General features: G+C 38.7%; 2 protein-coding genes and 1 pseudogene across 2 annotated transcripts; 2 read left to right on the forward strand and 1 right to left on the reverse strand.

Moving 5' to 3' along the window:
• Positions 1 to 360: 360 nt before the first annotated feature.
• LOC126596568 (peroxiredoxin-2F, mitochondrial-like) lies at positions 361 to 2,000 on the forward strand. The gene is made up of 5 exons (XM_050263198.1): positions 361 to 694; positions 794 to 823; positions 1,013 to 1,171; positions 1,593 to 1,687; positions 1,754 to 2,000. The coding sequence occupies exons 1-5, from the start codon at positions 479 to 481 to the stop codon at positions 1,857 to 1,859; spliced, it is 606 nt and encodes a 201-aa protein (XP_050119155.1). The 5' UTR covers positions 361 to 478; the 3' UTR covers positions 1,860 to 2,000.
• A 188-nt stretch (positions 2,001 to 2,188) lies between these two features.
• LOC126596567 (E3 ubiquitin-protein ligase RHF1A-like) lies at positions 2,189 to 5,301 on the reverse strand. Its single transcript, XM_050263197.1, has 8 exons — positions 5,038 to 5,301; positions 4,373 to 4,419; positions 4,176 to 4,238; positions 3,981 to 4,089; positions 3,611 to 3,897; positions 3,195 to 3,302; positions 2,758 to 3,115; positions 2,189 to 2,536 (listed from the first exon to the last, which is right to left on the reverse strand). The coding sequence occupies exons 1-8, from the start codon at positions 5,179 to 5,181 to the stop codon at positions 2,525 to 2,527; spliced, it is 1,128 nt and encodes a 375-aa protein (XP_050119154.1). The 5' UTR covers positions 5,182 to 5,301; the 3' UTR covers positions 2,189 to 2,524.
• Positions 5,302 to 9,363: 4,062 nt separating this feature from the next.
• On the forward strand, positions 9,364 to 25,129 carry LOC126597243 (DEAD-box ATP-dependent RNA helicase 58, chloroplastic-like; annotated as a pseudogene).
• The last annotated feature ends 131 nt before the right edge of the window (positions 25,130 to 25,260 follow it).

The raw sequence follows: 25,260 nt of genomic DNA on the forward strand, positions 1-25,260 counted from the left end.
TACAATCTGGTGGTATTCCTTCTCACTTGGAAGTAAGAGGTTTTAGGTTCGAATCTCGTGGATAGATAATTCGATACCAAATTAAGCTACCAATTATATGGCTTCGCCGAACTCTCCCTCTTCTTAATGTAAAAATATCGATATACTTCAAAGAAAAAAAATCAAAACAAAATCGATGGACAGAAACAAACCGATTCGTGCTGAGGAGAAAATGAGATGCCCATTGCGAAGACCAAAACGACGTTGTTTTTTTTTATAATTTTTTTGGAAACTCCAAAACGACGTTGTTTCGCATTTCGGCCCATGAATGTTCCAGACGTGACTCCCAGCCCAAGTGAGTAGAACCATCCAGACCGTTATCTTAGGGCTCTCTCCTCTGATAGGTCGTTACAATCGCCACCTTCCTCCAATTGGGGAACAACTTACCAACAAAGCGAAACGAATCGAGTGAGTCGACTCAGCTGCTCAGCACTCAGCAATGGCGTCCACACTTCTGAAGCGAACGAGCTTCTCCGCAATGAAATCAGTGGTCAGAGGCTTCCAAATCGGAGTTCAATCAAGAGCCTACGCGGCGGCTGCAGTCGGGACCGACTTAGTCTCCGCCGCACCCAATGTTTCCCTCCAGAAAGCTCGCACCTGGGACGAAGGTGTCTCCTCCAACTTCGCCACCACTCCTCTCAAAGACATTTTCAAGGTTTTATTTTTCAGTTATTTAATTTTTCTATTAGCTTTCTGGTTTCAGTAAAATTTCAAGATTCTGGAGGCTCAATATTTTGTGAAAATTGTGTTTCAGGGCAAGAAAGTCGTCATCTTTGGACTCCCTGTAAGTTAATCTCTCTGTTTATATCATACGTTTGATGTAATTAGATATATGTTAGTGAGAAATGCCAAATTTAGGGTCAGTAAAACACTGAAAAAATGAGTAAATTATGAATCAAAAGCACTGAACTTTTGAATCTTGTGAGTTTCTAGTAGAGGAATTTATGTGGTTATTTTGTTTTCGATATGTCAGGGTGCCTTCACTGGTGTTTGTTCTGCGCAACACGTGCCTAGTTACAAGAACCAAATTGATAAGTTTAAGGCTAAAGGGGTTGACTCTGTGATTTGTGTAGCTGTGAATGATCCATATGTTATGAAGGGCTGGGCAAACAACCTTGAAGCCAAAGAAGCTGTAAGTTTTCTCTTTATATTGAGTACTGCCCTTTTGTTTTTCGAAATAAGTACGTTTTCAGGTTACGCTGCTCTTAATGACTTCAATTGAATCAAAAGTAGATAGATGGATGTCTGAATCTTCAATCCTAAAATCAAATTCCAAATTGTAGCTAGTTGCATTCCTTGTCTAAGTGGCGAGCTTATAAGAGTTCATGAGTCAGTCTCGAGGCTAACTTACTTGGAGAACAATCGAGGTTTTTATAATTGTGAATTTTTAATTTCTTTGTTAGTCTCAAGTAGTTTAAGTTGGATTACTCTTTTCACTTGTACATGGTACAAACCGCATCTGGCAATTCCTTCAAAGTTTAGCAACAGTGCTATATTGATTCAATGTAAATTATCGCATCATCAGTTTACTTATTTGAAATTTGGTTAAATAGATTGAGTTCTATGGGGACTTCGATGGCAGCTTCCACAAAAGCTTGGAATTGGATAAAGATCTCAGTGGTGCTTTGCTTGGACACCGCTCTCAAAGGTAATAACCATCAGTTGTATTTGTTTTTGTGCTTTGAAATTGAGTGTTTTTGGTCTCTTGATGCAGATGGTCAGCTTATGTGGTCGACGGGAAGGTGAAAACTCTAAATGTGGAGGAAGTCCCATCAGACTTCAAGGTTTCTGGCGGGGATGTAATTTTGGGACAGATCTAGAGCTCTTCGTTTTTATGACAATTTACACAGTGCTTGATCTATATGATGAGACATGTCATCCATCTGCATCCTTAATAATCGAGTTCTGTTGAGTTTGGTTTGTGAATAAGGTTATGAAGAAGCCCGAGTTTCGGCATGATATATCTCAGCTAGTTTGAAGTTTTCGCGTGTTATGTCTTTACGACTGGGGCATGTCCCGCCGTTAGCTTTGTTTCCCAGTTCATATTTTACCCAAGAATCCAACCATATTTTGCAATCACATTCCCCCGTTTTGGTTTGAAATCATTAGTTTTTAATTAAATAATTTTATTGATAGCTTCCAGGACGAATGAAAACAAAACTCGCAGGACATGTATGTTATAAAATAAGTTCAAGCAGTTGCGACAACTGCTATATATATTAGGAATTCCCACCAGAATCCACTTAATACGAAGCAACAAAGGAAAGGAAAATGTGCAGGTCAGGAGAAATAACTCATCAACTGCGGTTTCTATGTTGCATAAATAGGCAACGAGCAGGACGCAAAACCAACCAGCGGTTTGGCTCTTCGCATAACGTCACTTGCTGAGGTGTCTAATGCTTGACAGTTAAAACACAGGCCGTGCACTTTGGAGGTTAAAACACAAACCATTAGGAGTTGAGCCAAATCCAAACTCCGTATGGCATCAGTGTCCGCTCTGCAAGAAAAGCAGGTATACGTTAGGTGTTGCTTCACATGTAATACAAACGGAAATAAAGTTGGGCAAATGAAATGATAATGCACATTTGAGAAGGCTTCTTTGTATCAAAATGTTGTTCTTGGTTCTATATTTTGAAAAAAATGGTTTCAGATTTCAATATTATCTAGCAACAATCAATCAATAAAAAAAAAATGGTCAAAAATGTAAATTTATAGAACCTGTGCAGAAGAAACTTCAACTCGGTCTGCCGTAGCAGCTTTGACACGAGAGGGTGCATCTGAACTTTCATCACCAACTCTCCCATTATTATTACAAGAATGAACAATAACAGTCTCTAGCACACCTTTTCCCTTGAAGGATAAGTTTGAAGTCCCTCCTCCGCTAGGGCCAGAAACAGGAGTAGGGACTCCAGGTTTCTTTGGAGTAAGGTCGAAGCGCTCAAACATTCTTGCAACACCAGCAATTCCTGCATTCATCTCACGTTGAACTCCTTTGCTCAGCTCCTTGACTGAGTTGTTACGAGCAAGTAGCTTTTCCTTAAAGCCTCGAGTGCTTCTTGAGATTGACTCTTTGTATCTTTCACAATTTTCAAATATGAGTATAAGAAAGGAGTCAACATCAACTTCAAAGTGAAGTACAGCAGTATAATTTCTACCTTGCTGAGGCAGCAGACAACGTGGATTTGATAGAATCAGGCAAATTGATAGTCTCGGATGGGCTTGGTCTGTGTGGACCATCAGGTGATGGTCGGCCATAAAGCACTCTGGAATGACCAGGAAATGGTAAGCCACCGGAAGATAAAAAGAAGAGATGAATACTATAGACAACAAAGATGACAAAACAAGCTTAAATCATATTCATGTGCCACGAGATAACACCTTCTATCTATGCACTTCATATTATATTGCAAACTACATTCCAGGTGACCAGCACAAGCAGTAACTTTTTGCAAAATATTCATTTTGCATCCATGAGTTGGAACATATATCCACTTCTTGTGTATGTACTAGAATAAAATAAAATTTAAAGTGCATCCACATTAGGGAATAACTTTTGGCCTTAGTTGCATACCTTGGTTTGTAAGGGATATCACTATTGGCAGCAGTACTGCAGATAAAAGATGGTGGAGATTGAATAACTGATGGTCTTTGAGAAGTTGGCGAATCTTCTGGAGAAATTGGGTATGTTTGCTGGAAACCAGGCACATTTTCATGATTGGAAAAAACAAAAACATGGGAAGGACCTAGCCCAGATGATCTCTGTCTTTCCCTTCTGCGAGCATAACGAGCTCTGCTAGAAGCAGCAGCAAGATGCTGCATGATGCGCTCATCCAAATCGGAGTCATCTGAGAAAGATTCCTGAAAAGTTCAAGTTGGCTGTCAATGAAAGCCGTTCTCAGCAAGAAAAATTAAGTATTACCAAATTTGTTATAAAAACTCACGTGCTCAACATCAAAGTCCTCAGATGAATGATAAGTTTGGGGTGCCATGGAAGATGTTTTTCTTGACCTTGAGTTCCTCTCATTTTGTATAGCAGTTAGAAGCCCTTGGCTACGCCAAAAAATAAAAATTTCATTGAAACATAACAGAAAGAAATCAAGAAGTATCACATGCATGAGTTAGAGAAAGTTACATACCAAGCAGGATCCTTCAGGGAAAATAACTGCCAACAAATTGGGCATTCTTTACTTCTTTGTGACCTAAAAGAATATCAAGATCAATAAGAAAAAACCAGTCTCAATTAGAAACAGCAAATTACAAATTTTCATGGGTAGACCAAGGAGGATGGATATAATTAAGACATTAACCTATATATAACGTAAAGTGGGGTTACCATTCTAATATACAGTGAAGATGATATTCGTGTTTGCAGCTGGTTATCTGAAACAAGAAGAAATTCTAAGGGTTAAACACTCAGATAAACGTCTAAATCTACGAGTGAAATACTTGCAGACAAAGAACATATACAAGATATCTAGTATCCATTCTGTGCTACAGTGATTTGGTACAACAACAAATACAAGATAACTAGTTTTCGTGAAATAACTTTAGCATGATCACAATCATCACTGTGCATTCTCGCTCGTTCATCTCTATTACATCCCACCAAACAATCCGAAAGATTGTTAATAAAGAATATACTTCACCGAATCATCATGCTTTATGATAACAATATACATCAAATCAAACACAAGATTACAGATTGTTTTTCCATCAACCATGTTTCTCAGCAACCGAAAGAACCCCAAAAATTCGGCTAAAATAAAACAAATTATCCTAATTGACAAATAGATCACAGTTTATTTCAGCTACCAAAAAGAATCACACAATCAGAAATCGCAAAAGCAAGCACTATAATCAGACCACCGAAAGCGATCTTAAATTCAAAATCCCAATCAGTATTACAAGACTGACCCAGTAAAGACTGTCAGTTGGGTAAGCACAAAACACTGAGTTCTACAAAAATACACAGGCTTTTCAGGCTTTCAAGGATCATACAGTTGCTGGGTCGTCGCAGTTGAAGGGCTCGAGGCAGATGCTGCAGGAGTCTTCGTTGGAGTCGTCGAGAAGATCCGGGGAGGACGAAGGCGCAGCTGAGACTGGTTTTGGGTTAAGAGAAGAAGAGGGAGCGAAAGACGCCATTTTTTAGCAATGCGGAGGGGGAGAGAGGTTTATGGAGGAGGTGGGGGTGAATGGTGTGAGGAGGAAGAGGAGAGGGAACCCTAGAAAAGTCTTGTTGGGGGGGGGGGGGGGGGGGAATGAAAGAGTAAAGGGTCAAAGTAAGGAATTTTAGGGAGGAGAGAGAGGAAAAGAGGATCACAAAACGCAGCAGCAAAGCAAAACACCGATTCACACGCTTTGGTTCGATGGAATCAGATGCTTGATTGATGAGAAAAATATATGGAAATTTAACGAAAAATTTCCGGACATTATTTATTTTAACAAAAAATTACATTTTAATATTAAAAAAATTAATTATAATACTAGTTATTTCATTTTTTATTTTGTCATTATTGTCAAAACTCAAAAATTTTAAATCATTTTTTTTAGTTTTCCTAAAAATATAACCAGTCTCAATATTATCTAGTTCTTACATTTTTTTTCTTTTTCATTTGGTCATTTGGTTTTGGTTTATTGCTGGCAATGGCAAAGTCAAGTCAAGTTTTCTAGCAACCCACTAACTTCGCAATTTTCTTACCAAAAAACCAAACAAGTCTTATTGTCTAGTGGAAATAACTAAAAACGCGTTCTTACAATTGAAAGTGATGTTCAGTATAATTATTTAAGGGATGTGCTATCTACACACCACATTTCACTTCTCACACACCCCTTGATAATTTATGTCCGTTGATCTTTTTCAATTCATTCGATCTGACGGTCGAAAATTAAAAAGGTGTGTGAGAAGTAAAATACAGTGTGTGGATATCATACACCTTATTTAAAAGTGCTTAAAAGGTGGGTTCTTACAACAAAGTGATGTTCGGCATAATAATTGTAGCTCATATTTCTAATAAGTGTTTATAAGTAAAATTAACTTAACCAAAAGTAGTGTGGGGGAGGAAATGACAATTTCACACTTCAACTTTCTTATATAGGCAATTACTAGTGAAAATGAGAAGAAAAAACTAGTCCTCTCTGTTGTCTCCCCTCAAAAACCCTAGCCTCCGCCGTTGGCCTCTAGCTAAGGCTGGGGGTCGGTGGGCAACCAGTCCCTCATCTCCTTCTTCTCCTAGCCTTCCTCTCTTTCTCTCCTAGCCATCCCGTGTTCAGCCCTCCACCTTCCTCCTCCCATCTCGTGTTCTCCCTCCCGCCCAACCTTCAGATCCATACCTTACCCTCATGTGTCTCCTTGTTTTTAGGTCCGAATCGGTGTTACTGTTTGGTTTTGGTGTGTGGATGCCGGTATCCCACTGGCTGGGTGTAGGGGTGGTTCGGTATGGGATCTCATACCGAAACCCTTGTCCCGATTCCCAAACCGAAATTTTTGGGATTTCCAATTTCAATATCAATCCCAAACCAATTTTCGGGATTTCGGGACAAATCGGGAATCCCAAAATGGTTTTGGGCTTTTGGACCCAATTTGACATAGTTTCATATGCATGCATGCTGCTAATATATAACCAAAGTAACAATCTGCCCACTGCCACAATAATGCCCATTTGAATCCCGAAATGGTTTCATATGCATGCATGCTGCTAATATATAACCAATCTACCCACTACCACAATAATCCCAATTTGACGTAGTTTCATACTTTCATAGTATATAACCAATCTGCCCACTGCCCACTGCCTATCTGTGCACAAATCTGTGATAAACAAGTAAATCTACAAATCATTATCATTAAGCTTAATGTTTAAACGAGGACGAGGATCTAAACGTTTTACTGTAAATGCCATTCCCATCCATTTGCATAACATCTACATTTGGTCACTAGCAGTAACTCAATGGGATTCTCACATATTCGTCAATTTCAAGGATGTTGCTCGCTCAACTAATCCTTTCATGAAAAAATTTCTATTCACTTTTGTCTAAAATGTTACGATGTTAACAAAAAAGAATTGAAACTGAGTGATCTCGATTCACCCATCCTTTTTATGTGTGTACGTTTCAATAGCGATCAACAAAGAATAGAGGACCTTGTAGCAAAACTAATATCCCAATCCATATGCAAAGGAACCCTCAAACATGAAAGAAGATATGAGCAATAATAAAGATGCAACATGAAGGAAGATATGAGCAATAAAGAGATCAAAGCACCAACAAAAGATATGGAGCTAGAATTAAGATAACCTTTTAATAAAATCAAACAAGAAAACAAAAATAGTCAGTTTACGGAATAACAAAACCAAAAATTAAATCTTAAAACCATTTGAAAACTTCAAAGCAGAATCTACCAACAGAAATTAGATTTCAAAACACTAAATTAATTACCTAATTTGGGGTGAGAGTGAGACTCGGACTCGGTGTGGTGGTGAGAGAGATCGCGAGAGAAAATCGCCCGAGAGAGAGATTGTGAGAGGGAGCGGTGGCTGTGTGGTGAAGGAAGGTTGTGTGGTGTGGTGGTGGGCCAGTGGTTGGCCAGAATTCGACACAGACAGATGAGAGATGAGGGGTCGGTGAAGGACGCCTAGGGGCTAGGTTGTGCTATGCTTGGAGTTAGATGGATGGAAATGGAACGGAACTGTGAAATGGATCTGACCTAAAACAAATCAACGACACATATTAAATCTAAAACAGTGAATGGTTCAAATAATTTTCTTATAATTAAAAAATAATATATATATATATATATTTTGGTTCGGTATGGGAATACCGAAAAAATGAAATGCAAAACCAAATCCCATAACAAAACTTTCGGTTTGGTTTGGGATTTTTGGGATTTTTTTCCAGCCCTAGCTGGGTGTGCCAGATTGTGGTTCCCTTCTTGGTTTCTTTCCCTTTGTTTCGCTTCGGGCGAGTTTTTGTAATTTTAGTTTAATTTAGTTTTCATTGTTTAGTCCTGGTATTCCTAGGAAAATTGCTCTATAGGGTTCCTAGGTCTCCTTAGGTTCTCTAGGAGAGTGCATGTCTGAAGATTGTATACGTTGTTTGGCGTCGAGTTACCCCTAAGTTGTTGGAGATATTTTCAGCTGGTTGTTCAAGCTAGTTTTGCAACATGTGGAAAGGACTATTTAAGCCATGGTCGCATGCTTTGCCACAGGTTGACGCTCACATCACATCAATGGTTATACGCTACATGTTTGGTGGGTGGAAGATTCCCATGATTTGCTTAGGGATTTCTTTTAATTTGTTTATGTATTGACATTTGGGGATAGTTCCTTTCGTTGTGCGAGACACTCTTTTTCCTAGACTAGGTTCTTCGACAAGGTTTTATCGAGGCCCAATATGCACACTACCCTTAGTTTGTTGTCAATTTGTCCTTGTATTGCTTTGTTTGCAATGAATATCAAAATATCGTATTTCTCTCCAAAAAAAAAAAAAAAAAAAAAAAAATAACATTTGATGGGGAAAAAAAACCCTCCATTATCCTAACTTTGGTTTTTCTTTTTAAGATGATCCATTAATTAGTGTAGTACTGATCTTGATTCTTCAACGACATGGTAGTTTTTAGTGATAAAAAAATGAGATTTTCCAAAATAAAAAGGACTTTGGAAGAAATATTGTGTGAGATCATGATATTTTAGGGTCGGTGTAAGGCTGATTAAAATACAACTACTTTGGAAGTTTGATCATTGACTCAACAACTTTCATCACAATGTTGCACATACGGATCAACGATGCGGCCATCATTTTGTTGCAAAGTAGTGGACGAAGTCCATCGATTTCGTTGAGATTGACCATGTTTGTTTCGCAAGGTACGAAAACCTGATCCGGTATGGAATCATTCAATTTCCCTATATTCTTGAAATTCCTACAATCTAAAGATTAGCGTGCGCTGCAAGTAATCATAGTCCTAAGAGGATGCACTATCTACTCTAGACATCTCAGGGATTCTCATAGTTTAATACGTATTATCGTAAAAAAACTATTTCTTGACTGGTATAAATACTCATTTAGAGTTCATCTCTAGTAACTTAATTATCGTACACTTATTATTTTGTCTAGTCTTTGAATCTCAAATATTACTTACTAACTTAAGTGTCGAAGAACCTTTAACCATCACCTCATTGGTCCTTAAGTTGTTTGTTGTTTTACAAGTAAGAAAGTTTGTGTATCTCCACATTCTGAAAGGTGCGTGAAAATGATTACAACATGTGGTAAAGTGGAAGGGCCTATTGGAATAGGCCAATGATGTTAGATTTGATTAAAGCTTAATGAGGGATGACTCGTCATTGGATTGACCGTCCAACAACTCCAACCAGCAAGATCTCTATTCAGTAGCCTTAGTGGAAGAAATCCGGAGAGGATCTCTTTCCCTCTGCTCCAACCATACTCCTTCAAGCTGACGTGTTTCTCCCTGACCATTTCGCTTCTCACTCTAATTTTCTATTATTTATTACAAAATTAAAAGAAAACGGACACGAATACGACACCGTATCGTTTTTCCGCTTATATACATTATCTTCCCTCTACAAGGCTCAATGTTTCTCTGTCAATGGCTACACTTTCAGCTACTCAGCTCCTCCATCTTCCACTCCTACTGCCAACTCGGAATCCCCGCCATGCCCATTTTCCCTTTCCCTCACTAAACCCTAACCTTAGGCTCTTCTCCTTCAACGGCGTTGTATCCAGTTGTCGTCCATTACAGGCCATTCTCAACACTACCCTTGTCGCCACCGATGCTGAATCCGAACAAGAACCCCTCACTGTCTGCTAAATCTGCCAATCCCACGTGCCAACCACATGCTCTACATAATGGAAGAACTAGGGTTCGTCGCGCCGACACCCGTATAGCGGCAAGCTCTGCCGACTCTATTTTTTGGCTGCGACTGCATACTCCACGCGCAGGTCAAAATTTTGGTGCCGTAAGTGTGTTTTGTAGCCAAAGTTTGAATCTTGTTATGTGATTTTTGGTAATTAGACAGGTTTTAGGAAGACGCTGACGTACCTGCTTTTGATATTTTCTGCTGTGAACACTCGGAGATCGGCTGTTCAAGCTCTCGTTGTGGTCCATACTGGGGAACTTGGGATGCAAGTAAGACTTTCGGTGTTCGATTCTCTTGCACTGATTAAAAATGGCTGCATTGCATTTGCACTTTATATGGAGTAAATTATGCTTATTTTGCGTAAGTGAGTTCAAGATGATGAATATATGCGTATTTTATGTGCAAGGTTACGAAGGTTGCTCGGATGTTGGCCGCAAAGCCTAAGGAAGTTGAATTGGAGCAGAAATTGTGTACTGTTATGGCGTTTTTAGATGGAGGAATGTTGACCAGGCACAAGAGTTGGTTAAAAGTGCTGCATTTTAGTTTATATTGTTCATTTTGTTTTACATGTTTTCTATGACTTAGGTTTCTGTAGTTGTATGCTGTTACGAAGAGATATTGTATTTGAATGATGTGGTTTAATCGGTGCATCAATGCTATTTCAGGCGAAGCCCCATACTATTGTGGTGGCAACCATTGGGAGTTTGTCCAAATGCTTGAGAAACAGATGATTAAGCTTGAATCGATGCTAGTGCTGGTAATTGATGAGGTAATTTGGAATGCAATTTGGGGTTTAATTACTCATTTAGCTAGTTTTGTGTGGCAGATGAGACTTTTATGAGTAGAGTGATATATTGTCCAAAAGGTTAATCAGGTTTATCTGAGAATAATGAACTAACGTCTTATATTCACTGTTTGGTTAGGTTGATTTCATGCTCAGTTCCAAACAAGTTACTTCTCTTTGAAAACTTTTGACATCCTACTCTTCAATCAATACCCGACAGACTGTTTTTGCTAGTGCTTCCATCCCTTAGCACAGACGATTTTTACATGAATGTATACAACAGAAATGGACCAAGGTTTGCTGATGTAGTTCTAGTTCCCTAGTTTCATGTCACCTTTATACGGGTTTCATACAATGCTCCCTAGTTTCATGTGTCCTAATAGTATGTATGTGTTTTACAGAATGATGCAATTCATGTCCATGTCAATCCATTTTAGCCTATGCCGTTATGTTTTTACAGCATAGATTTGTTGTAAGAAAATTCTTAATTATGCAGCCGACTCCATCCTTCTTTCTGGTTTACTTGTCATTGAATCATGTAGTCATGTTATACATCTACTTTTTCAGTACTTTTTTCAACAATTGTCTTCAGTCACATTACATAAGAGATGTCTTTGTTCATAATGATCTGATTTCGAATATGCTAATTCTGTTAATACTTAACAGATATGCCGTAAAAACAGAAGGAACAAAGCCTTGCTGTCCTTAATACAGTCTGATGCACCGCAGTCTTCAATTATTTTTGTTGGAGAGCAGGTTTTCATCACATATCCCTCTTTGTGATTTTGTTTTCATGTTGAAGTAATCATATGGTATTGTCCTGCAGCTGGGCATAACTCCGATTTGAACTTAAGTATTACTCATAATTTTATTAATGGTTTACCCAGAAGGTAAACCTCTAATGAAGATGCCACTTAGGCGTGGTTCATACGCAAGTGCTAGAGATATATCTAAAATTTTAAAGCTTATAATCCGTAATTGTTGATTTAATTTTAAGTTTATATTCTGAATGATATAGGTGGGCTATCCATTCTATTAAGGTAATCTCCAACTAAGCCGGCCAAAGGGCCATAGGCCAAAACGTGGCTCGTTTTGACACAAAACTCATCTCCAATAGAGGGCTAGGCCAAAAAATTTGGGACTCATTGGGCCATAAATCAACCAAATGGCTAACGAGCTGGAATAAGAAAGACAGCAAGCCAGCCCAATTTTTGAAAGCCCAAATGTGTCTAACGGTAGGCCATCTCCAACCGAAAGGGCTATGTTTAGCCCTTGTTCAGACTATAGATCTTCAAGAAATTTTTTTTTAATGAAAAGTGTCATGCCATATTTGTATACCATCTCAAACCGAAGGGGGCTAAAAAATAACCCCTCAATAATTTATTATTTTAAGTTTGTTCTTTAATTTATTGGTTAATTAAATTAAACTACGATATTAAAATAAGGTTTCCGAACATATTTTGAGTGTCACTTGTTGCTAAATGAATAAGCTTGCGGATTTCTTGTCTTTACATAATTTCAATAACTTTTCGGATAGGATTTTGAGTAACACGTGTCGCTAAATTGAGTAACTCTCCATATTTCTTATCTTTATGTAATCTTAATAAATTTTTTGATAGAATTTTGAGTGCCACGTGTCGAGAAGTAATTGGTTATGCAAATTTTAGATAGGATTCTTATATACGTCATACTTTTTATCTTCAACTTCCAATGTTAATAAATTGGCTAGATATTGGGGTAGAATTCATACACATTCATCTTTGTCCTCTCCAATATCTCTTGTCATTGTCTAAAATTTGTTATTTCAATTCAAGTTTACAATGAATTCCAACTTTGGGTTCTCTTCGCATTCTAACTGGGGTTTTCATTCAATTTCGAATTGGAAGATAAATGGGCGGAGCAAAGACGAGAAGATGAGAAGTTCGATGAAGAAGACGAAGCATGGCGCAATACAACATTTATGGCAGTAATGGCTGGGGCCATGGCGTGTGAGGAAATTCAAGAACAATCTCAATGGGGTGGTCTGTTGTTTGTCGCTCTTACGAACCATGAAAAAGATAGATCGCACATGAGACTCTGATGAACAACTATTTCAATTCAAACACAATGTAACCATAAGAGGATATCAGACATTGCTTCTGGATGAGGTGTCATGTCTTCAAGTGTTTGCATCATGATGTCTACCATGTCAATCTATACTTTCGGCAGAAGATTGATAGAGCATGTCGCTTTGGTTTCTCACCTCACCAAAAGGTTATTGTTGCACTTCGAATGCTGGCCAATACCTCCCCAACTGATGCGAGCGATGATACATATGGTATGTTTGAGTCTACATGTCTTGATAATCTTGCTCAATTTTGTCACACAATTGTTCAAATTTTCAAAAAGAAGTACCTTCGTATCAAGCAGATCTTGCTCGGCTCATTTGCAAAGCTGAAGAATGTGGTTTTTTGGGCATGATATAGTCATTAAATTGCATGCATTGGCAATGGAAAAGCTATCCCACCATATGGCAATGAGGATTTAGCAGAAGATCAAGAAAGCCAACTATTGTGTTAGAGGCGGTTGCCACAGGGATTTGACATGCTTTCTTTGGAGTCCCAGGATCCCAAAATGACATTACAGTACTCATACATTCACCCCTCTTTAATAACCTGACGAATGGTGAATCACCTCAACAAGCGTCAACAATATGTGATATTACCTAGCAGATGACATCTACCTAAAATGGGTGATACTTGTCCAAGCAATTGCAAACCCTGTGGATGGCACCGAAAAGTGGTTTACCTTACAACAAGCGGCGTACCGGAAAGATGTTGAGAGATATTTTGGTATTCTATAAGCTTGATGGAAAATCATTAAAGAACCAATAAGAGGGTGGAGTCAAGATAAATTAAACTTCATCATGATGTCGTGCATTATATTACACAACATAATTGTGGAGGATGAGCAAGATGACTATATTGATGAAAAGTTTGATGACGACTAATATGATCCAAATAGGACAAGAAGGGCTCATGTGAGAATATATGATGGGCCTAATTTGCCTCTGTATGCAAGAACAACTAACGTATCTTTAAATGAATACATAAGGCGTCATAGGATCATACGCTCGCGTATCACAAACAAATACTTACAACAGGATCTTGTTGCACATCTTTGAGCCAAAAGAACAATGGAGTAGGCGTAATGAACCAAATGTTGTTTATGTTTCAATAACTCCCCTAAGTAATACTAAGGTGGAAATTATGTTAGTATTTGTTAAATGTTGTTTAAGTTTCAATAACTCCCCCAAGCAGTACTTAAATATTAAAGACTACAATTGAAACTTAAATATTGTTTAAGTTTAATGCAAACATTTTCTTGCATTAAATAAAAGTCAAGACATCACCTTTCATCCACTAGCTTTTCTAGGTAAATGCTTCCAAAGTAAAAAAAGCAAGCGGACTCTTGCTTTTCTTTTGTAGCACTCCATATGGTCTACATCTTTCAATGCAGCCCGTCGAAAGGTGATCTCTCGACATGCTTTTCTTTTATACCACTCCACATGGTCTATGTTTATACCATATTTAGACCTCGTATAAATACTCGGGGGACTCAAATGTAATTATGTAATAAAGGAAGGGGTAAACATGTAATTAGGGGAGGAGCCCTTATTTTATAAAAGGGCATCTTCACCCTCACAATCCCTAAGCTTCTCTTATCTAGAACAAAGCTCTCACACTCTCTCCCTCACAAATACTCTCAAAGAAATATAATCAATGTGGACGTAGCCAAAACCTTGGGGTGAACCACGATACATCTTGTGTTATTTACATTACTTGCAGATTCACGGTCGGATTTACGTTGTTCCAAGACCTCTGGAGTCGTGCATCAACATTTGGCGCCATCTGTGGGAATCGAAAAGTTATGTCGGTTCTCCTTCATTTTTTCACCTCTACCGTGAATCTGCAAAACCTAGAGACACAGAAAAAGAAAATTGTTCGTGTCCTACAATACGAAACTATGGATTCGAGTGCCTCAGTTCTCTTGTCCTCTCCATCAAAGCTTGAAAACCATCAGGAAACCAATACCCATATCCAAAAGGGAGGTATTGCTCATTTCATTGACTCATCATATTTGCAAAAACAATCCCATGTCCTCACTGGTTTCATTTGGCCTGAACGACACTTGGTTGCTGCTCTTGAGGAGCTCAATAAACCATTGGTGGATCTTAAGGGTTTCTTCAAGGGTGATGCTGTGTCAACCGAGCATGCTGCCAAACGTATTAGGGCATCGACGCCAATGGCAGCCTCAGCACCTTCTTGCGCCACGACCTGGACGACATCAATGCCACCGCTACCAAAGCCCTAGATCCCCAGGACCAAGATTCTCAATCTTCCACCTCGCCCACCCCCCAAAAACGACGCGTCTCGGTGGTTTTGCCTCAGCAGCCCCGCCCCTCGAAATCCATAGTCATCGGCATAATCTTCGACTACCGCCGCGACCACGTATGGTTTGCATCCACCACGACCGCCGCTCCACCAAACCCACCCTCCTCCTCGAGCTCTCGATCTCGACCCACCAGCTCGTCAATGAGATGCAATTAGGGATCGTCCGCGTGACCCTCGAGTGCAACGAGTCAGACCGTTTCTGACCGTCCCCATTTGGACCGTTCATTGCAACGGCCGTAAATTCGGGTTCGCGGCGAGAAGAAAAGCAAGTGAAAAGGTGAAATTGATGCTGAAGTTGATGCAGTCGGTGACGGTCGGAGCCGAGGGTAACGCCTGCTGGGTTCACGCTTGAGTCAGAGGCGGAGTCACGTCAGGAGGTAATGTACATGATGGCGAATTATGATCACATGGTGGGGAGCGCTAACTCGGAGTCGTGTCTGAGTCAAGAACTCAGTATCTTCCTGCTCCAGTCCAGGCACTCTTGGGGCTAGAGTACACCAGCTGGTTTTCAGACAGCAGAAAAAAGAAAAAGAGAAAAGAGAAAAGAGAAAAGAAGATGTATGCCACCTGCTGGAAAAATGACCTCGGGGAAGGCTAGAACGTGCAGGAAAAGAAAAAAAAAACTTCTTTATCAAAAGCTACAGCCTCCCCCAAAGGATAGTTGTGGAGCAATCCATCCATCAGCTTGTCGAAAAAGAAAACAAAAGCAAAAGCAAAAGCAAAGCAGAAAAAAACCGAGAAAAACCAGAAAGGGAGGCACATAGGGACACTGCAAAAGCAAGGAATAAACATCCCACCAGAAAGATGTGATTTACTTTTCTTATTTTTGAATGATGTATTTTATTTTTCGTATCTTTCTGAGATATCTGTATAAACCCCATCAGAGGGTAACCAAAAAAAAAAAAAACGGCAAAGCCCAAAATAAATGGGCTGGCATGTTGTGGATGGCGAAGCCCATAAGCCCAAAATAGCACCAACCAGGTGACCAAAAGTACGTCCAGTATTCCACAATTATTCGGCAACCTGCATCTATTATCACCAACCAGGTGACCTAAAGTACGCCCAGTACTCCAAAATTATTCGGCAACATGCCGCTATTACCACCAACCAGGTGATGAAATGTGCAACCCGTACTCCAATATCATTTGGCAACTAGCCATTCATGCCACCAATCAGGTGATGAAATGTACAACCCGTACTCTAATATCATTTGGCAACTAGCCATTCATGTCACCAACCAGGTGATGAAATGTACAACCCGTACTCTCCTTCATGCCATCAACCAGGTGATCAAAAGTACGCCCAGTACTCCAAATTATACATGAGCATTACTCATGTCATTCATACATAAACATTCATGAGCATCACTCATGACAATCATACATAAACATTCATGATCATCATTCATGTCAACATTCATGAGCATCACTCATGTCAATATTCATGAGCATCACTCATGACAACATCCATAAGCATCACTCATGTCAATCAACATAAACATTCATGAGCATCACTCATGACAATCAGCTTCAAAAGCTTCATTTACAGAGCTCTAGCTTCAAAGCTTCATTTGCAAAGCTTCACCTATAAAGCTTCAATGCAGGGTATACAAATACCACCTCTGAACAACCGCCACTTCGGCCCATACATGGATTCAATTTTAAGTCTCCAGCCAACAGACTCTATTGACTGAAGACTTGGGGGACTACATTATGTACCATATATTGGGCCTCAACTGGGCCTCATGAAAAATACTTGGGGGACTTAGCCCATTATTTATGTATTAAGGAGCGAGCCCTTATTCTATAAAAAGGACTCCTTCACTTTCATTAGAGAGCACCTATTATTTATGTACTGATGAGCGAGCCCTTATTTTATACAAGGGACTTCCTCACCTTCATTAGAGAGCAACGTCGCTAGCTGAGCAACCGCCTCACCGCGAGCATTACTCCTAGCCCATCACTTATATATTGAGGAGCGAGCCCTTATTCTATAAAAGGGACTCCCTCACCTTTATTAGAGAGCAACGCCGCCAGCTGAGCAACCGTCTCACTGCGAGCATCACTCATAGCCCATCATTCATGTATTGAGGAGCAAGCCCTTATTTTATAAAAGGGACTCATTCACCATCATTAGAGAGCATCGCCGAGCAACCGTCTCGCTACGAGCATCGACTCTAGCCCATCATTTATGTATTAAGGACCGAGCTTTTATTCTATAAAAGGGACTCCCTCACTTCCAACGCCACAAGCCGAGCCAACCAAGGCAACATAAGCCACAAGCAGAGCAGCCTCACAACATGTGCTACTTCTGGTTGAGCATCATTTCGGATTAGGCACCACCTCATACTGAGTATCAGTCCTAGACAACATCTAGTTACTTCAGCCCACACATGGACTGAATTTCAAGTCTCCAGCCAAAAGACTCTCTTGACTGAAGACTTGGAGGACTACTGTTTATACCATATTTAGGGCCTCCGTATTTAGACCTCGTATAAATATTTGGGGAACTCAAATGTAATTATGTAATAAAGGAAGGGGCAAATATGTAATTAGGGGAGGAGCCCTTATTCTATAAAAGGGCCTCTTCACCCTCACAATCCCTAAGCCTCTCCTATCTAGAGCAAAGCTCTCACACTCTCTCCCTCACAAATACTCTCAGAGAAATATAATCAGTGTGGACGTAGCCTAAACCTTGGGGTGAACCACGATACATCTTGTGTTATTTACATTTCTTGCAGATTCACGGTCGGATTTACGTTGTTCCAAGACCTCCGGTTTTGTGCATCAACAGTCTACATCTTCAAACAACATGTGAAGGGAAAACATTTTGTGAGAGTTTTTCATTACTTGTTAAAACGCTAATAGAAATTACTGACACAGAAAAATCTTGTATTTTATTTCATTTTCAATTTAAAGACTATACAACTTAAATATTAAAGACTTCAACAACTTAAATTTAAAAACTACAACAACTTAAATTTAAAGGCTACAACAAATGATTATAATAATGATCTTCATCTGTCATTGTAGGAGTATAGTCGGATGTTGTAAACAACTCCTGTCGGGCCATAATTTTCCTTTTTTTCCTATCAAAATATGCCTTACTCATTGGAGTATAATTCATACTATCCATTTCCATGTTCTTATCATCCATCTCTTCTTGTATTTGTTTTGCCCGTTCTTTATGTCTACGCTTCATTTCTTCCGCGACAATGACATTTTGCTCTGCCATTAATCGCATTGAGGAGACCATTTCCTCTCGAAAGGTTAACTCTTCATTTTCCATGCCCTTTTCCTTAATTGTCTAGCCTTGTTTCATCTCATAGCCTTAGGTATGGAAGATTGACCTGGAGACGGATTTTCTAGTCTTGTTTCTTCAATGATAGGAGATACTTATTCATCCCCAATTGTATTTGAGGAAACATTTCCGAACACTGACGTAGGACCAAATCTTTCTTGAGGTGAATTTTGAAATAACATCCACTTTTTACAAATTTTCCAACAACCTTGATGAGTAAAGGGTTATTTCATGTCATCCATATACAATTGCTCCGCTTGGCGTTCCTAGAAAATATAATTACAAAAATTAATTTATGAAACTAATATTTAAAAAACTTGTGACAATACTTACTTTGTCGTATAGATTGGCTCTGCTTTCATGTCTCATTTCGGCCGTTATCATGTCTTGATGTCATTTATTCAACCTTGGATGAAGATGTTTTTTCCATTGTGAAGAACAACTCTCATGGTTTCTGGGGTTCAGTGGAGTGATGCCTTTGTAGAACTCATAGTACTTTTTGGATGTACGAGTCTGATTCCTTCATTTGTTTGAGAAATACCATTGACACTATCTTCCGAAACTCATCTATAAGCCTTGCAAAGAGTTTCCATCTTCTTTTCGGATCCAAACCTTTCTTTTGGTTGAAGATGTGGTCATTTGACAATTATTGAAAAAATTAAAAGAAAGATTATTGGAGAGGTAAGAGAATAGAATGTGAAGAGTTGAAATAAAATGGTATAAGATGAAAATGATGCGAGAAATGGCTTAGGTATTTATTAAAAAAAAATTAGAGTTTAAATTTCATCTTTTTTTTTAATTCCAACGGTTACATGACGTCAACTAGTCGTTTCTAGCTGGCGTCAAGATGACATCATGTTTGGCCATCCCCAATTGAGCTGGCCAAAGGGTTATAGGCCAAAACATAGCCCGTTTTGACACAAAACTCATCTTCATATAGGATTGGGGCAAAAAAAATTGGGACCCACTGGGCCATAAATTAGCCAAATGGTTAGCGGGCTGGCCAAAGAAAGCCAACTAGCCCGATTTTTGAAAGCCAAGAATTGAATAGTTGCATGGCCGTAATTTATTCTTGAATTTTCTTATCAAATTAAAGTAAAGTTGTGTTCTTAATTTGCGAGACATCAAAATAAAAGTTTTAGAGAAATTAAGGGCGTGTTCGGTAACTTAATGCAAAACAATTTTTAAACAACTGTTGTGTAAAACGAAAAGGGCAAATAAAATTTTACATTTTTATGATTTCTTTTGCTAGTTTAATATCTTAGAATGAGTTTTGAGAATAAAAACTTTGAAAACGCATATGGTACCAATACTTATAATGTCATAAAAATATAAACTTGTGTGTTGGTAGTAATGGTGCTATTGGTGGCAGTGATGGTGGTTGAGATGAGAGTGGCAGTGGCAGATCCAGGAAATAATATTAGGGGGGTCAGTAAGAATAGTGCTTGCAACGCGCAAATTTTTTTTACCAAAAATAGCATGCATATCGCCATTTCATCGAGTCTTGTTAGGCTTGAAGTTATTTGGAAATGTATACTGCACATTTGTTAATGCTTCATTTGCGAGGGTAACTAACATGTTCCAAGACTGCTCTCATATAAATGCTTAAAAAATAAACAAACTTATCTTGAACACACTAATAATGTTTGATATCATTGCATCCCATTAATATGTTTGTCCAAAAATGATGATGTTAGAGGGCATGTATGAAGCCAACTCTAATCTTCAAAAGGGCAGCATCCAAGGTATCCATGGACATTCACCGAAGTTCGGAGGGTCAGCAACCAAGGTATCCATGAACGTTCACCGAAGTTCGGGGCATTTGCCACTAGAGACTGGTGTTGGTAGCAATGGTGGTTGGAGTGGTGGTAAGAGTGAGGGTAAATAGTGAAGGTGGTAGTGGCCATGATCAGGGTAATAGGTGGAGAATGTGGTGAGACGTGGTGGTGGTAATGAAGGTGGCCGCAACAGTGAAATTGCTGAGGTGGTGGTGGCGACGAGGTGCATGTGGTGTAGTCAAGGTGAGATTGTGGCGGTGGTGTTGGCTGCAATAATGAGACCGTGGAGGTGGTGGTGTCCATGGTTATGACTTGCGAGGGTGATAGTGATGGTTGACATGATCACGGTCATGATACTCTAACTTTGTTTTATAATGTATCTTTTTTTTCTTTTTTTGAAAATTGATGTTGGGTATGGTCTGCCACTTTTGGTGTTACGTTATGTTTCAACGTGCAACTTCTTTAATATCAATCTAATCTCAGCCGCCGTATTTGATCCAACTGTCTTAAAACGCAGTGCACAAGACATTTTGCGTAAAAGGGTCCGTTATTCTCAGTTTGAGTTTGCCACTATTTTCTCCCTCCACTTCCTCCAAAAATCGAAATTAACGTTAAATCTTATCACGTGCACACCACCTGACTCTCCTTTGAGGACCAAAGCGTCACTTCGCTAGCCCTTCAGACACAAAAACTATAGAATCACACATATTTGCATATTTTTACATTTTAGAAATTTAAGGTTTTCAATTATTTTAAAGAATGAAGCGTTTGAACTACCCTCACATATTGTGCACATGCTTCCATTTAACAAAAATTTGGATGGAATTAATGAAAATTAATAGCATGCGGCAAATCAGCAAAAAACTAAAATAAAATTTAAGTCTGTAATATTTGTAATTACATTTTCTAGGAATGCCAAGCGGAGCAATTGTAAATGAATGACATGAAAAAACCCTTTACTCATCAAGGTTGTTAGGAAATTTGTAAAGGGTGGGTGTTATTTCAAGCTCCACCTCAAGAAATATTTGGTCATACACCGGTATTCGGAAATGTGTCCTCAAATACAGTTGGGGATGAAGAAGCTTCCCCTATCATTGAAAAAAAAATTAAGGCTAGAAAATCCGTCTTCGGGTCAATCTTCCATACCTAAGGCTATGACACGAAACAAGGCTAAAAAATTGAAGAAAAAGTTCAAGGAAAATGAGGAGTTAACTTTTCAAGAGGAAATGGCATCCTCGTTGCGATTAATGGCGGATCAAAATGCCATTACCGCTGAAGAAAGGAAGGGTAGACACGAAGAACGGGCAAAACAAATATAAGAAGAGATAGATGATAAGAGCATGGAAATGGACAGTATGAATTATACTTCAATGAGTACGGCATATTTTGATAGGAAAAGGAGAGAAATTATGGCCCGACGGGAGTTGTTTACAACATCCGACTATACTCCTACAAAGGCGGATAAAGATCATTATTATAATTAGTTGTTGTAGTCTTTAATATTTAAGTTGTAGTCTTTAAATTTAAATTGTAGTTTTAATATTTAAGTTGTACTCTTTAATATTTAAGTTGTTATGGTCTTTAAATTGAAACTTAAACAAGTAATGAAACTTTAACAACATGAAACAAAATACAAGATTTTTCTGTATCAGTAATTTCTATCAGCGTTTTAACAAGTAATGGAAAACTTTCACAAAATGTTTTCCTTTCACATCAACAAGCATGTTGTTTGAAGATGCAGACCATGTGGAGTGCTACAAAAGAAAGGATAAGGATCCTCTCCTGAGCAGATGGAGAGGATCCTCCTGACCAGGCTCATCGGGCCGTTCATTTTTTATCCAACGGTTATAATTATTATAACTTTTAGAGAGGCCCCCTGTTTGTAGCCGTTGGATAAAAAATGAACGGCCCGATGGGCCTGGTCAGGAGGATCCTCTCCATCTGCTCAGGAGAGGATCCTGGTCCCAAAAGAAAAGCAAGAGTAGGCTTGCTTTTTGACTTTGGGAACATTTATCTAGAGAAGCTAGTGGATGAAATGTGATGTCTTGCCTTTTATTTAATGCAAGAAAATGCTTGCATTAAATTTAAACAACATTTAAGTTTCAATTGTAGTCTTTAATATTTAAGTACTACTTGGGGGAGTTATTGAAACTTAAACAACATTTAACAAATAACAACATAACCTCCACCTTAGTAATACTTGGGAAAGTTATTAGAACTTAAACAACATTTGGTTTATTATGCCTACTCCATTGTTTTTTTATCCCAAAGATGTGCAACAAGATCCTGTTGTAGGTACTTGTTTGTGGTACGCGAACGTATCATCCTATGACGCCTCATGTATTCATTTCAAATTAGGCCCATCATATATTATCGCACTAGCCCTTCTTGACTTATTTGGATCATCTTGGTCGTCATCATACTCTCCATCAATATAGTCGTCTCGCTCATCCTCCACAATCATGTTGTGTAATATGATGCACGACATCTTGATGGAGTTTAGTTTACCTTGACTCCACCTTCTTGCCAGTTTCTTAATGATTTTTCACTATGCTTGTAGAATACCGAAAGCTCTCTCAACATCTTTCCGGTACGCCTCTTGGTGTAAGGTAAACCACCTTTCGGTGTCATCCACAAGGTTTGCAATTGTTTGGACAAGTGTCCCACACTCTGGGTAAATGCCATTTGCTAGGTAATACCCCATATTGTACTGACGCCTGTTGAGGTGATTTACCCTTCGTCGGGTCATTAAAGATGGGTGAACGCCCGAGTACTATAATGTTTGGGATCCTGTGACTCCAAAGAAAGCATGTCAGATTCATATGTCAAACGAGGTAACCGCTTCTAAAACAATAGTTAGCTTTCTCGATCTTCCACTAAATCCTCTTTACCATCCGGTAGAACAGCTCTTCCACTGCCAATGCATACAATCTAATAACCCTATCATGTCCGGAAAGCCACGTTTTTCAACTTTGCGAATGAGCCGAGCAAGATCTGCTTGATTTGGTTCATGAAGGTACTCCTTTTTGTAAATCTGAACAAATTGTGTGACAATATTGTGCAAGATTATCAAGGCATGTAGACTCAGACATACCATATGTTTCATCCATCGCATTAGCTGGAGAGGCATAGGCCAATATTCGAAATGCAATAGTAACCTTTTTATGAGGTAAGAAACCAGAATAGCTTGCTCTATCAATCTTTTTCCGAAAGTATGGATTGACATGTTAGACATCATGAAGCAAACACTCAAAGACATGACGCACCATTCAGAAGCGACGTCTGAAATCCTCTTCTGGGTACACCGTGTTGGAGTTGAAGTAGTTGTTCATCAAAGTTTCATGCGGATCTCTCTTTTTCGTGGTTTGTAAGAGTGACCAACAACAAAGCCACCCAATTGAGATTGTTATTGAGTTTCCTCACATGCCATGGCCCCAGCCATTGCTACCATAAATGTTGTGTTGCGCCATGCTTCGTCTTCTTCGTCGGACTCCTCATCTTCTCGTCTCCACTCAGCCCATTTATCTTCCAGTTTAGAATTGGATGAGAACCCCCAGTTGGAATTCATTGCAAACTTGAATTGAAATAAGAAATTTTAGTCAATAACAAGAGATATTGGAGAGGGCAAAGATGAAGGTGTGAATTCTACCCCAATATCTAGCCAATTTATTAACATTGGAAGCTGAAGATAAGAAGTGTCACGTAGATAATAATCCTATCTAAAATTTGTATAACCAATTACATCTCGACACGTGGCAATCAAAATCCTATCTAAAAAATTATAAGATTACATAAAGATAAGATATATTGAGAGTTACTCACTTTAGCCACACGTGTCATTCGAAATCCTATCCTAAAAATTATTGAGATTATATAAGGATAAGAAATCCAGAAGCTTATTCATTTAGGAACAAGTCACACTCAAAATATGTCCGGAAACCTTATTTTAATATGGTAGTTTAATTCAATTAACCAATAAATTAAAGAACAAACTTAAAATAATAAATTATTGAGGGGCCTGATACTGTTCAATAAAAAAAATTCTTGTAGGGCTATAATTTGAACGGGGGCTAAACATTGTTCTTTCGGTTGAAGATGATCTACTATATATTTCTTATCTATTTGGTTAGTCTGAGAAGTCATGGAAGGCTGGAAATGCTCCATCAACAACACTATTAATTGATTTCTTGAAGGCTTGGTACAAGGGATATTCAGACATCCTCCTTTTGGAAGAAGACATGAATTTCAATTCACGAGCTGCTTCTCTATCTATAAGTTATATGGTTTTCTCTTCTGGTCTGACTCAGTAAATCATTGTTCAATTCCTCGAAAGTAATATTAGTTCTAACGGAAATGCTCAACAGGAATGAATTTTCTGTTTTCAAGATTCCGAAGTACCTCTTGAAAACATCCAAAATTTCCAATTCTACGACAATATACGCTTGGTCTTTGGTATGCCATTTTCGAGTTGATATCTTGTGATGTATCTGTATTCTATTAACTTAACTTAAGGAAATCTGACAACGTGGAAGTTATCTCCTTGTTTCAACGGATATAGCAGCCAGAGGGGTTGACCTGCCAGACACTACTCATATATACAACTTTGATCTGCCAAGAACTGCTGTTGATTATCTTCATCGAGCTGGAAGAACAGGTAGGAAACCGTTTCAGACAAGAAATGCTCCGTTACCAACATTATAATGTCCGAGGAGCGGTTTGCTTTGCAAAAATATGAAAACGAATTGATGTTGAACTGTGAAGAGGTAATTGTATAGAATCAGTGGAAGTCTCAGTCTGTAGCTCTAGGGAGTAGATTATGTATCCCTTTCCTCGTAGAAGGAAAATAGTACAATGAGAAAGGGTAAAGTGAGAACAATTCCGGTAGATTAACCACAAAGCAATCATAAATGCTTCATAGCATAAGAGCATTTGTGGATGCTCGATTAGTCCTTTCTCTTAATCTTCAGGTTTCATGAATATGTAAATCTTTGCACGCTAGACAGTCAATATACATTGTCTTAACTTTTTTATGGACACGCATACAGTTAGACTGAATC

Source organism: Malus sylvestris, chromosome 13 (assembly GCF_916048215.2).
Source record: "Malus sylvestris chromosome 13, drMalSylv7.2, whole genome shotgun sequence".
Taxonomy (NCBI): Eukaryota; Viridiplantae; Streptophyta; class Magnoliopsida; order Rosales; family Rosaceae; genus Malus; species Malus sylvestris.

Bases quoted from the DNA above. Each gene is read 5' to 3' on its own strand.
- LOC126596568 (XM_050263198.1), top strand. From the start codon at position 479: ATGGCGTCCACACTTCTGAAGCGAACGAGCTTCTCCGCAATGAAATCA. The intron at 824-1,012 runs GTAAGTTAATCT...TCGATATGTCAG, and splicing joins TCGTCATCTTTGGACTCCCT to GGTGCCTTCACTGGTGTTTG. The intron at 1,172-1,592 runs GTAAGTTTTCTC...TTGGTTAAATAG, and splicing joins ACCTTGAAGCCAAAGAAGCT to ATTGAGTTCTATGGGGACTT.
- LOC126596567 (XM_050263197.1), bottom strand. From the start codon at position 5,181: ATGGCGTCTTTCGCTCCCTCTTCTTCTCTTAACCCAAAACCAGTCTCA. The intron at 3,303-3,610 runs GTATGCAACTAA...TGGTCATTCCAG, and splicing joins GATATCCCTTACAAACCAAG to AGTGCTTTATGGCCGACCAT. The intron at 3,116-3,194 runs GTAGAAATTATA...AAATTGTGAAAG, and splicing joins TTGTCTGCTGCCTCAGCAAG to ATACAAAGAGTCAATCTCAA.